This window comes from Fringilla coelebs (genome assembly GCF_963513975.1).
Source record: "Fringilla coelebs genome assembly, chromosome: 5".
Lineage (NCBI taxonomy): Eukaryota > Metazoa > Chordata > Aves > Passeriformes > Fringillidae > Fringilla > Fringilla coelebs.
Window position 1 is genome coordinate 54576888 of NC_140033.1, and position 13067 is coordinate 54589954.

The 13067-nt window shown below is 41.1% G+C and overlaps 1 protein-coding gene across 1 annotated transcript in view; it reads left to right on the plus strand.

The window, feature by feature from the left end:
- Positions 1-11193: 11193 nt before the first annotated feature.
- The window catches only part of LOC311154095 (fatty acyl-CoA reductase 1-like), a gene marked incomplete at its 5' end in the record, with an annotated part of 59194 nt that continues 57320 nt past the window's right edge, over positions 11194-13067 (plus strand). The window contains one exon of the mRNA XM_084206301.1: positions 11194-11382. Coding sequence (XP_084062427.1) covers positions 11194-11382 — 189 coding nt within the window. The remainder of the gene's footprint in view (positions 11383-13067) is intronic.

The window sequence follows — 13067 nt, forward strand, 5'->3', positions numbered from 1 at the left end:
ATCCAAGACATCTTCACCCTGTCCATGCTCAGGGGGTTTCCTTCAGTTTTCCACTTTGATCAAACAGTTCTTTACTCTGGAAATCCTAGCAGTTAGCTTGGAGTTTTCCCTTAATAGCTGGCTTGCTTTCATATGGCCGCTGAAGGTCTGGCTTAGTTGGGATGCTTCTGTATTACCTGTCAGAGTTTCCAGAGAAGGCCTGCATGCTGTGCTTGAGAGCCCAATGAAAAACAAAACTTGCAAACTCTTAGGATAATGTTTGCTGTTGAAAGGCGCTGAGATGAAGCCAATAGTTTTGCTGGACATGTCATCTCTTAAGCTTTCATTCCCTGGCCCTGAGCTATCCCACATCCTCAGGAGGAGCAGCAGGGATCATCTGTGCATGGAACTCCATGGTTCTCTTGCTAGAAGCACTAGATCAAGGATTAAAGAGGTTGGGAGCGCATCCAGACAGGGGCAGTCAGACAAAGCAGTGGGAAAAGTCTACCCAGAGTGGTGAGGTTTAATGGGAGGTAGAAATATGCAAAATCTGGGATGTGCCTTGTATCTTACTGGCTCATATCTTAAGAACTTGTACACTTTCTAATTCTTCTACATTATACATATGAAGTCTAATTTTTTTGCTGCTGCCTTTTTCCTACTCTCTCTCCAGAAGCCCACAAGCCCTATACTGGTATCTCCATTGCCCCTTCCCAACACTCCAACTCTGGATCCTTGTAGGAGGAAGCAGCTTCCTAGATTCTCCTCGCTGTGATTTCTTGCTTTTCCAAAGGGGGAACAAGGTGTTTGTCAGTCCATCATATCTGCACAGTGAGAGTCATTACAAAGCAACAACAAGGCTGGACCTGCCTCAGGTCTGTTAGTGGAGCTGCCCTAGTCTGAGCTTTGTGCTGCCTCGTTATTCCAGTGCCAGGGGACTCCAACAGCAGATCTGTCAGTGTGTTGTGGTTCTGATCCAGTAGTGCCAGAAGTGTCTTCAACAAAACAGGGGATCCAGGGAATTACTGGAGAGCTGGTCACAGGTGCTGATTTCCCAGCTTGCTGTAGAAAAAGTCAGCTAGCAGTGTGCAATAACCAGTGTAATATTCCCTGTGGACTTCCTGGAATTAAATAGGCTATGGTCACGCTTCTTCCCCGCTCCTGAAGGGTTCAGTCCTGCTCTGGACAGAACAACTTTGCCACCGGGTGCCATCAAATGTTCAAAGCCTGAAAGATAGAGAAATGTGGAGAAAACAAAGCAAACTAACAAACAAACAAAAGCTTTTTGTTTGTATTTAGCCTAAGGTTGAAGTCAATGATGAGGGAAAAGGCAAAGCTGTGCTCTTTCCATTGATAATATTCTCTTTCAGGTCAATTAAAAAAACCCCAACATGCCGGTATCTTAAAATCTTTGGGTTTGAAAGTATATGTCTATATATATGCTTTGCTATGAAATTAATTGTATAGATTCTCACATTCATTTGGTCATCCTTGTATGACTCTTCTGATGGGAAATATTTCAAGCATTTTTGTCTTTCAGCTCCAAGACAAGAGTAGGTTTCTAGACTGTACTTCTTAATGAAACCCCAATATAAAACTACTCAGACTGCTGTGCTTGGCTTCCTAGTGGAAAGAAAAACAATTACAGTTACTTAGTTAAGTTTAAATCTGTGTCTGAACACAGCAAGTAATTTTTTCCATTCTGTTAGATCTGAGATCCAAGATGTGAAATGTCATTTTAGCTTGCTGTTACAGGACTTCTTAGTGGAGTCACCTGTCAGCAGCTGTCTTGCTTTCTTTCAGCTGATATTATTCAGCCAATTATTAATTATTTTACATTTGTCTTGAAGCTTAATACAAACAAAAATACACATTTATAGTGATAGATCTGCACCAGAATACAAAGCAACTTGCTTTTTCTGTTTACATCTTCCACTGGACATAGCTGTGGGAACAAATTGTAAAAGTAGAAAGGTTATGTCTTAGATAATTGTTTGGTTTTAAATGCATGATCAGTAGGAGGGTCATCATTTTGACTGCATTCCTGTACATTTTCCTCAGTTTCTTCTTTTGTTGGTTTCTGCAGGGGTTTTTTTTATGTTTTCTTATGAAAGCACAGAAATTCAGTTTCAATTGATTTCATTAAGACTTCGGAGCGTTGTGTTTGGATATTTACCTGACAGGAGTGCTGGATGGAGTGAGAGTAGAAAAAGTCTTAGGAAGGCAGTCTCTCTATCATTCCATGGCATAAATTACTAGATTACTTACTAGATAATGATCAGTGATATTGGTTTATTTGTATCAATATTGCTGGTGACTCTAAATCTTGCGTGAAGACCATTCTTCTTTATGTCATGACAGTGCCTTTGTGAAGAATGTGGTTGCTGTAATCACACAAGTATTTGCACTGCTGCTGTCAATCACCACTGCATTTCCATTTGTTACAGAAATGTAGGCAGTTTTTAGGCCCCCAGTCCTTTTTGGGGCCATTATGGGATAGTTTTCCATGAGTGCTGGAATGTGGAAATTGCTGGGAAGGTAGCAATCCTGCAGCTACTGTCCTTCAGAGCAGCTGTGCTAGTTGGACTTTTCCAAAAGTGGGGCTTGACAAAATACAACAAAACACCTCAGCCACTGGCTACCCTCAAATTGTATGTGAGTATTCTTAAATTGGCTCAGCCACAGAATCATTTAGGTTGAAAAAGACCTTAAAGATCACGGGAGAGAGAGACTGGAGGGTGTTGGTGGCTGCAGAGCTCAATGTGTCTCTGCAGTGTGTGAGTGGGCAGTGATCCCACCCCTGTGCTGGGCTGAGCCCCCAGTGTGGGCAGTAGGGGAAGGGGGGATTCTGCCCCTCTGCCCTGCTCAGGTGAGACCCGCCCCCTGCAGAGCTGCCTCCAGCCCCGGGCCCAGCAAAGGACTGCTGTAGCCAGTGCAGAACAGCCACCAAGATGATCAGAGGGATGGAGCAGCTCTGCTGTGAGGAAAGGCTGAGAGAATTGGGATTCTTCAGCCTGGAGAAGAGAAGGTTCTGGAGTGACCTTAAAGGTGCTTTTCAGTACATCAAGAGGGCCTATAAGAAGCCTGGAGGGTGACATTTCATATGGGTAAATAGTGACAAGGGGAAATGGCCTTAGGTTGACAGAGAGAGAGTAGGTTTAGATGGGATATTAGCAAGGAGCCCTTTGAGGGTGGTTGAGGTCCTGGCACAGGTTGGCCAGAGAAACTGTGGCTGCCACATCCCTGGAAGTGTCCAGGGCCAGGTTGCACGGGGCTCTGAGCAACCTGCGATAATGGAAGGTGTCCCTGCCCATGGCAGAAGGTTGGAATGACATGGTCTGTAAGGTCTCTTCCAACCCAAGCCATTCTGTGATTCTATGCTTCTAACACTGCCAAGTCCACCGCTTAACTATGTCCCCAAGTGCCCCATCTACACATCTTTAAATACATCCAGGGTTGGTGACTCCACCACTTCCCCAGGAAATTATTCCAGTGCTTGATAATCATTTCAGAGAAAAAAAGTCCCAAATGTCATAAATGCTGGTGCTGTTATTTTTGATGGGGGGCAAGGACGAGTAGAGGAAAAGGACAGAAAATCTTTGTTAATATGTTAGCTGCTGGATGCTCATAGGAAGTTATCAACTGAGATGTCTGAAATAAAATTAATTTGCCAGACAAGCCTGTTATCACACAGAGTTAATTCCTGACCTCACTGAGACCTCCCTTGTGCAGTGCTGGAGTGCAGAGTGATTGGTGTGCAGTGGGTATGGCAGGGGTTTAGATTTAGGGTTTTGGGACAGGACTGCTGATTGTAGAGATCCTAGAAGAAATAGCAAGAGGAAAACAGCTGTGAAGTGTGAATTGAGGAAATGATAAGATAAAGGATTGCCTGCAGAAAAGCTCTGATGTAGGATGTCTGCCTTTCATTATGCTGAGGCAAAGCAAAAACCCCCTTCTAGTTCTGATTTATGCTTTTACCCTGTAACCTGCTCAATGGCTTTGCGACAACTAGCTTTAAAAAAAAAAAGGGAGGAGAGTGGATACATATGCTGGACTATGTGATGCAGAAAGGAACCTGCAGAAGCTGCACCTTTGAAGTCTCTGGTAGCTGCTGTTCTTACCAGGTGGATAATTAAATAGGGTTGAGGCAGAATACATTAATATTTGGGCTACTGAAAAATATTTGTTCTTTAAAATCATACGTGACACATGCAGGTATGTCCTCAACATCATTGCCTCATCTCAGGTCTAAAATGTTTGGAGGCTTGTTTTCCTTAATTTTGGAGAAAAAACATAGTGAGACTGAGTGAGACTAAACAGGTTTCACTAAAAAATCAAGAGACTCCTCCTGCATTGTGTTCCATCAGTGGCCCTTCTCTTCTTTTTTTCTTTCTTCATGGTGGTCAAACACTTTGTACCACTTGGGAGGGTTAGAACATCTGTGAAGCTGTGTAGGTAATGCTTAAGCTGGAAGTTTCAGCTTTTGCCCGTATCTGTCCTGGAGGCAGGTCTTTTGCCCAGCAGCCACAATTCCCAGAAGTTTCCATGTCTGTCTGCCTGTCATGTAGCATTCAGCAGTTTGCAGGATCCGGCTGTGCATGCTGCTTGTTGTCTCCAGCTCTTAATTACGCTGTCACACTTCCGTGTCTCTTTAGATTTAACTGCTACAAACTACAATGGATTGCGAAACTGGTGTGGTTTTTCAAGGCATGAAGGGTTTCTGGGAGAAATGAGTTTTTCCTTGCATGTTGCTACTTGGGCATGCTGTTATGGATTTGAATTGCTACTGTTGGCAAACAAAAAATGATTTGAAATGTATTAGCTGGAAAAAAGTGATTTAACCTTCAGGCTTCTAACAACAACATTTATATTTGGTGTAAATTGCTTGAAGCAAAATCTCTTTTGCAAAGAGGATTATCATCAGGAGTTCAGTCTGGATGTAAATGTGCCCATCTTTGAATCGCAGGGTTTTATTTCTTTATACTGCGTTAGCTTCTATGGTGCCTGTACAAAGGGTGGATTATGACCTTCCTTTTAATTCTGTAGATAAATGAGAGGAGTTTAATCTTTGTTGTTGGTGTTAGGTGATGTTAAATAACTGTAGAAGTTAAACAAACCGTAAGGAACTTTTAATTTTTCTGTAGAATGGCCATTTTATCATCCTCTTTGCTTCATTTTCTGTCACCAGTAAAATCTCCCTGGCTTCATAGGCTACACAAATCTTTCTGTGCCTAAAGACCTTTGGAAATTCATTATGTAACGTCTTATGCCTCCTTGCTGCTACTTTCTGCTTGTGTCAGCAGTGCTGTTGTCACAAATGGTGTGCAGTGTTGAAATGCAGCCATTTTCTGCTCTGATTCACTGTTGCTTCATACTGAAAATGCAGGAAATATTTTAAATCCAAAGACTCAAATCTAAGTTAATTCATGTTAATCCTTGTTGAAACATTGGTCATTGCACTGGAACTTCTCTGGTTGTGAGTTTGGCCCAGAAAATGAAATCAAAGGAGCAGAGTGACCTTTTCCTGCTGTTACTGAGGAGCCAGGACTTAAGTCAGTACAATGAAAAACAAGTTACTATTTCAGCTATTTCTAGCATGCATGGTGTGTATTTATTTTCTGATGATTAAACAACCAATAAATGCTTTCAGGCAAAAAGCACGTATTGGAAATAATTGCTTTTATAATATATTATAATTACATGCCTACTTTGGAGAGTCTCTGTAATACATCCTGTGACAAAATGTAGAAGAGAAAATAATTTTATGAAGATGTATTATTCAGGCATCCCCAGTGTTCACTCCATTTAAAACTCATAAAATAATTAATAGACTGAAGAAGTAAATTGATGAGACCGAAATAGTCTGTGACCACTTTATATTGTTTTTTCTGACCTCAGCTATACAAGTTCCCTGACGCAACAGGAATTTTTCTTTCTCTGCATATTCCAGGTTGATTATAACTCTTCTAGAATCCTGATTAAAGAAAACTCTCTTATGTACGATTGGATATTTTCACCCAAGATGAAAAATTTATTTTCAGAAGGTAGCAAAAAAATATTTTGTCTTAAAGGACTCTTGCTGTCTGTAGTTTTTTTCCAAAACCTATTGCTTGTCATTAAGTGTACTTTTGGTTGAAGCTGGTTCATTACATTGAATATGATGTCTGAAAGACATGTTTGAAGAAGCTGATCCTCTTCTTTATGGAAATTACATCCCTGCATAAAATTGTGCAAGAAAAAGCTCATCAAAACTAGTCTAAGTACAAGGAGATGTCAGACAGACCATTTTTGAATCTGGATGTACATTTATAGGCATATGGTCCTTTGCTCTTGCACAAAGCTAATTTTTTTTTTTTCATTTTATGCAGTTGAGTTGAAAAGACAAATATCTCAACATATAAACTTCTGAAATGGCTGCTGTCCTGTTTGAACAGGGCAGTGATCCAAACCGTACTGAAATATTCACCTCTTCCAGTCCATCTGGATTGCTCATCCTCCCATTTGCTGCCCCTCCTTGATCCCCTACAGCTGTGGGGCTGCCGTGGGCAGTGGCAGCATTCATTGAGGTTCAGGTCCACATTCCCCTTCCCACCCCTCTGGCTCTGGTAGCAGCTGACTCTGCATCACACCATTGCAATCTGGATGCAGATTTGGCATCACCAAAATGCATGAAAGATAAGGGCATAGAATAGTTGTTCTGTTAAATATCAGCTCATTGTGCCTGTTCTTGGTGGGGGAAGTTCTCCTGTGCTATTCAGCTGATGATACAAGGGTTGTCTTTTGCAGGAGGGAAGTATTAGGTTGGTAGGATTAGGATTCCCACCTTTCCCTTTGCTTGTCCTTTGGCACAAGATCGTGGCTTTGTCTGTAACACAGCACTGTGGCTTATCCTTCTGTTTGATCCGGAGGAGACTGTGAGAAGTAGCAGTACCCTCAGAACAGCTTGTGCACTTCTGTCTGCAGAGGTGCTTATTGGGATTCCTGGCTCAGTGGGATTCCTGGCTTGTGGGTTTTTCATGCTCTGGCTGGAGATGAGTCAGCATCAGAGAGATTTGTGCTGCTGCAAAGATGCTATGCTCAGTAATTCAGGTGGCATCAGAGATTATTTTCCTGCTCCAATTAGTGCCTAAAGCATCTGAGTTGCCTGTATATACTCACCTGAACTAGACTTCAGGAAGCTTTTGCATGGGCTTTTCTCCACAATTTAGTGTCTTTCTCCCCTCCAGTCAGATTTGGAAGAGCCAGGAACATCAGCCTATGAAATACTTTTTCTCCTTCTTTACCTCACTAAGGGTTGCCTCTCTGCAACTTCTGACCGTAGTTGGAGTAGTTCTACCAGGCACTTAGTGCCTTGTAATTTAATTGACTGGAAAATAGTCAGTACTCAGTATTGGCTGTTTATTCCTTAAGATGAAAGGCCCAGTACAACCTTCTGCAGGAAACAATTTGAGTGTAAAAAGCCAAAAAGGCATGCATGTAGTTCTCCCGGGTTTGAAGTAGACCTCCAAAGGGTCAGGTTAGCAGGCATTATTTGGGTCACACCCTTTGACCTCAGAAATCCTCTGGTTCCTTAAAATCTTCATACTTCAGTAGTTTTTTTACAAAGGCCAAGCAAAATCAATAAAAACAGAAAAAAATCAATCACCCTCTTAAAAATATAAAAAAATCCCAAATAGTTGTGCAAAATAAAAAATTCAAGATTAAGTTGAAAGGAAAATAGTTTAGCAATCCTGAATGTAAACTGGAATCTGCCTATGAACCTGGAATGTAATAAAAGCCTCTTAAAATTTGCTTGACCAGTGGAGATTCAGGGATCTGTCTGAACATAACAAATTGCAGCATTCTGGCTTTTGTGTCATGATCTCAAAACATGAATTTGTTTGTGTGCATTAAACGAATCCACATTTTTTCTTTCCTGATAATTAACAATGGCATCAGATAGGTGCAAGTTTTTTATAATTTCTTCTGAAGCTTATTTAGGAAATAGAAAAATAAATGTACTGCAAAGAGACATGAATCTGCTCCCATAACAGGCAAACACTATCTCATCTCATCTCATCTCATCTCATCTCATCTCATCTCATCTCATCTCATCTCATCTCATCTCATCTCATCTCATCTCATCTCATCTCATCTCATCTCATCTCATTCTTCGTGGCTTTTTATTGTGGATGAGGCTGAGTAACTGGTTCCAACTCTGAAATTTGCCCTACTAACTCTAGGCTGCCTAGCTTGGACTGCTTTATTATGGAAAATAGAAAGGATGGGATTTTTCTTCCCTTTTCTTTTAACCCTAGAAGGATAAGCCAGTAATCAATAGTAACAGCAGATTGCCTTGAAAGTTTGTTTTTTCAGTGGCTATGTTTGGTACTTCCAGTTTCATCATACAAGAATGGCTTGGGAGATGAAATTTTTGGGTTTTTTTGGACTCAGACATTCAAAATGGTCTCAGACTAGATGGAGAAGAACCGTCAGTTATGTGCATGTAGTCCTTGTCAGAAATGCTTAGTGAAACGTGGCTGCATGGTTAATTATAGGGACACTTCAAAAGTTGTCTGATTTATTTACTTTACTATTCTAGCAGGCATTGAACATCTGGCCACAACAAATGAAGCCCTTTTTAGATAACTGAAGCAGGGAACCCAAATGAAACAACATAATAAATTGATGTCCACACATGGAAGTCTTTCACAATACTTTGTGCAGTAGTCTACTCTCAGAATCTCTGCTGGACAGAGTGACCCCAAGATACGCACAAGTCTCTTTTCCCAGCCTGGCACTCAAAGGAGTCAGAGCTCTTCAGTTCTCAGTCTCAAGGTTGTTTATTGTATCTTATCTGTAAAAGTTTTTCTCCTGTTCAGCCGAGGTCCACTCAGCAAGATAGTCCAAGGCACTCTGCCTGCCTCCAGGGTGGTGTTATCTTTTTATACTAAAAACGACAATATTTGCAATTACTTTCCAATACCTAACATCTATGTTAGACAGTGAGCTTCTACTCTAAACCAATCTAAAAGTGCCAACATTACCCAGAAGATGGAGGCTAGGAAGAAGAAGGAGAAAGGCTGGGCACGTCCAGATTCCTCCATCTTGCCCCCTGAACCCCCGTTCTAAAAACCTCAAAATCTACTTTTCCACCCCGTGATAAATTCACTATCATTCTACTTAAGCTGTTGTGGCTTCATATAAAGGTTGGTAGTTGTTTTTTCCAAAAGCTAAATCAAAGGCACAGGGGTCTTGGGCTCTGTGCCAAGGTCTCTGAGGCCCCTGGGCAAGGTCTTGAGCCCTCCAGGGCAGCTAGAGGAATTTCCTACGTTCCCACAGTCTACAGCTCTTAAGGCAAAGGAGCAGTACTTAGTGATGCAGGTTGGAAATACCCTCTACTTCTGAAGTGTGCGAAGGAGAGTAACTCCTCTGGTAATATCCAAGTTTGTGGTGTTAAGTACTCTATAATTGTACCATTGTTTGTGCAGATATGATCTTCTGGCTACGAATTCAGTTAGTAGCTGGATGTGGTCCTTATATTTTATCTTTTTGTTTCCTGTTTACTGGGATTGGTATGGCCTCTGAGTGACTAAGGACTTCTCTCCTTCGTTTTTCGGCATTGCAGAGCGCGTGTCATGCCAAGTTTCTGAGATCTTTTGCCTTCATCTGACTAAACTACAACCTTCCTCTGGCCCTACACACTTTTCACATGCTCCCATGGTCTGCAAGTTCCTGTCTTCCAATATGAGTCAGTTTTTCTGAACCGGAGCGAGACATGACATTTTGTTATAAATAAGTGAATTATCCAATAGTTTTAACCTGTTGATTTAACTTCCCAAGTGGCCAGCTCTTTAATAAGAACAGGTTTTTAATAGGTCTAGATGAGCCTTCTGTATTCATCTAAGTGAAAATCTTGATGACATTTGAAAGTAGGCTAATAATCAAATTCACTGAGCCAGAATACCCGCAGCTATTAGTTTGTAAAATAATGTCCCTGAGAGGTTATTCTGCTTGACCCACTTTCTAAACTGGGTTCTACACCTGATGATTTGTCATGGATAAAGAAATTTGGGGATTTTCATTTGTTTGATGCTGAGTGCTGTGGTCCCGGGCAGCACTGGGAAAGAAAAATAATATTTTGTTAGGCTTTACTCCGTAGTTTGTGTCTCTGGAGTTTCTACTGGAGGAATTTTTCTGGGATACTTGAAGATCATTGTTCTGGTTCTTGAATACGTGATTGGCAGGATTCTACTATTCTTGTTTCTTTTTGTTTCAAATTCAGTAGGCTTTTTTCAAAGCATTTACTGGTATTTTTCATGAGCCTTTTCCTTGCAGTGTGTGTTTTGTGCTTGTTGTGGTCTGCCCCACTTCAAAGATGGTTGTTTTGCCTCTGTTAGGCTAAGAGGGGAAGAAGGGCTTTTCTAAGAGGATTCAGTCCAGCTTTGTTTGCATTTAATCAACTTAAGAGTTTGAATCAGGATGGCTGGGAACATTCAGGCCTGAAACCATTGCATCCAATTAAAATTTTTAACTGGGACACATCATGTGGGAGCCTGGTCCATGTCAGTGGATCTCCAGAGGGAAGCCTATCGTGTCTACACTCCTTAGAGTGAACTGGGATGAATTCTGGCCATAACAGCTCATGAAGGGTTGTGACCTGTGCGTGGTGTTGCAGTTGTGGAGAGCAGTGTTACTGCACTGTCTTCCATGAAGAAGAGCTTTCTTCATTGTGTTATTCCAAGCCAGGGCAACAGGAAAAGACTGAGCATGTTGATGAGTGATGGCTGACAAGGAATGCTGTAGGCACAATGGAATTGAAGTAGAAAACACAGCAGTGTTTGTGAGGAAATTTCTTTCTCCTTTGTCTTATAGGAACAGCTGCATATCTTCATGGCTGCCACTTCACAGTAGCAGATAAACACTGTTCAGCCCTGCAGTGAGCATCTCCTGCTGGGAGCCTTGGACAGCACGAGCTGTGTTTGACCTCTGTGTGCAGCTATGGTGTCACATAGAGGATAAGGCTGAGCTTGATTTTTTTTAAACTTCTTAGATTTTTGTAGTTTATTTTCGCAATAAAGCCTCTTTTTAAAAAATCATTTTTAAAATTGCCACTGACTGAACTAATTTGAATTTACCTAGGTGACTAAAAAGGTAATCCCAAAAGCCTATAAATCTTTATTTCTGCATTTTCTCAGGTACCTGCTGCAAGAAGGGACAAAACAAGAAAGCACCATGTCTTCAGTCTCAGCTTATTACAATGGGAAGACTGTACTTATCACAGGAGCTACAGGTTTCATGGGCAAAGTACTGGTGGAAAAACTTCTGCGCTCCAGCCCTGAAGTGAAAGCAGTTTATATTCTTGTCAGGCCAAAGGCTGGACAGTCAATGCAAGAGAGAGTGGCCAACATGTTGAAATGTAAGGTAAGTTCATATGCTTTATTCTGGAATCTAATCTGAAATCCATTTAGCTGGGTGAAGCAAAGGGCTTCTGTTTTACTCAGTTCATGAGGAGCAAAATGCTGACTTCTGCTGTAACAGTTGTGTATTTTTCCTGTGTTTAAAACAGACAGCCAAAAGAATTGTACATGAACAAATCTGTATATGTCCGATTTTGATGGCTGCCACAGCATTTTACACTGTAATGATGTAATCTTTTTACTTCCCATTTTGCATGACCTATACCTGTGTGTCTTGATCCTGTTTAGTTTGCCATCCCAGTGAAAAAATCTGTAGTGACAAGAAGGGTGTCAAAACCCTTTGCTGTATTTAATGTAAACATTTGTAAGGAGACACTGACTTGGCCTGAGGCTCTCAAGATTCTCAAGATCCTCTGGATCTTAAGCCAGTGGTGAGGTTGTGAACTTGCTCAGACTCCTCCAGCTATGATAAATGCCAGAGTTCAAGCTCATGCCTAATGCTAGTGTGAATTTGTACATAGCTGATGTGAAATGAGAGGAAGGGACAGATCTGGCCCTAGCAGGCAAGGAATTACTAGGAATTAACCTGAGAAATGTCAACATATCTTTATGGAGTATTGGTCTAAATGTTTGAACAAGACTTGACTGGAAGAATCCTTCTCCTTCTGCAGAAGTTAGAAGTAAAATAGGTGACTTTGAGACAAGTAGGTCTGGCAGAAAACATGTTTTTTCCTTTTAGTGTTTTGAGGCATTAAGCTAGGAAAATCTTACGTATGTCCAAGAACAGAGTTAGTTTGGTTTTGGTGTGTTTTTAACAGAGGGTAGATTGTTTTCATATTCAGGAAAATTTGTGAGTAATATAAAAGGAAACAGTCACATTAGTTGCTTTTTGCAAGTCTGTCATGGAATAATTTAGGTTGGAAAAGATCCTCAAGGTCTTTGAGTCCAACCCTTAACCTCACACTGCCAAATCCACCCCCAGCTTTCATCACAGTGGATGGTGTGAAAAAATCCCAAGTGTGGTGTGGTTTTGCCTTTTGTGTTTTAAAACACTTGAGGAAATTATAAAGTAGGTATTTATCAAGACTTCTGTAAGGGCTGTTTGCATTTTATGTATAAATGCTGCTGGCTTATCTTTTCAGTTGGGCAGCACAACTCGGAGGTATTATTAGCTCTAGGTGGGGTTCCCTAGTAGCTGTTTTATTGTGGCAGCTGTATTAGATGTACCCATTTTTCTTCCTAGCATGTTTCAGCAGTTTTAGTTTTGCCAACAGCAAACAGGACATGATAACCTCTGCTTGAACCTTTGGCAGCCTGCTCCAATGAGTTTCAAATGAAGAAAAGGAGAATGCAGAGCTCTAAGTTAGGCTGCTGCCGCCTTGGAAAGAAAAAAACTTCCACAAGTCATCCAGGTCCTCTTAGGAAGAAGCTGTCTTTCTGATGCTGATCATTTTAAAATTACTTTTTAATTACATTTAAAAAATCCTTGCCTAAGGCAGAAACCCTACTCCTCAAAGGTGTTTGTCATGTACAAATGTTGACACCCTTGGAGATTTTTCTTTTTCTAAAAATGAAACTGTTAATTCCACTAGATGTTAATGGCCAACAAAGAGGGCAGGAAATATTTTTCGTAACATTTTTGCAGGTCTTTTCATGTTGATCACAATCTAGAGACTGCCCTTTCATTTA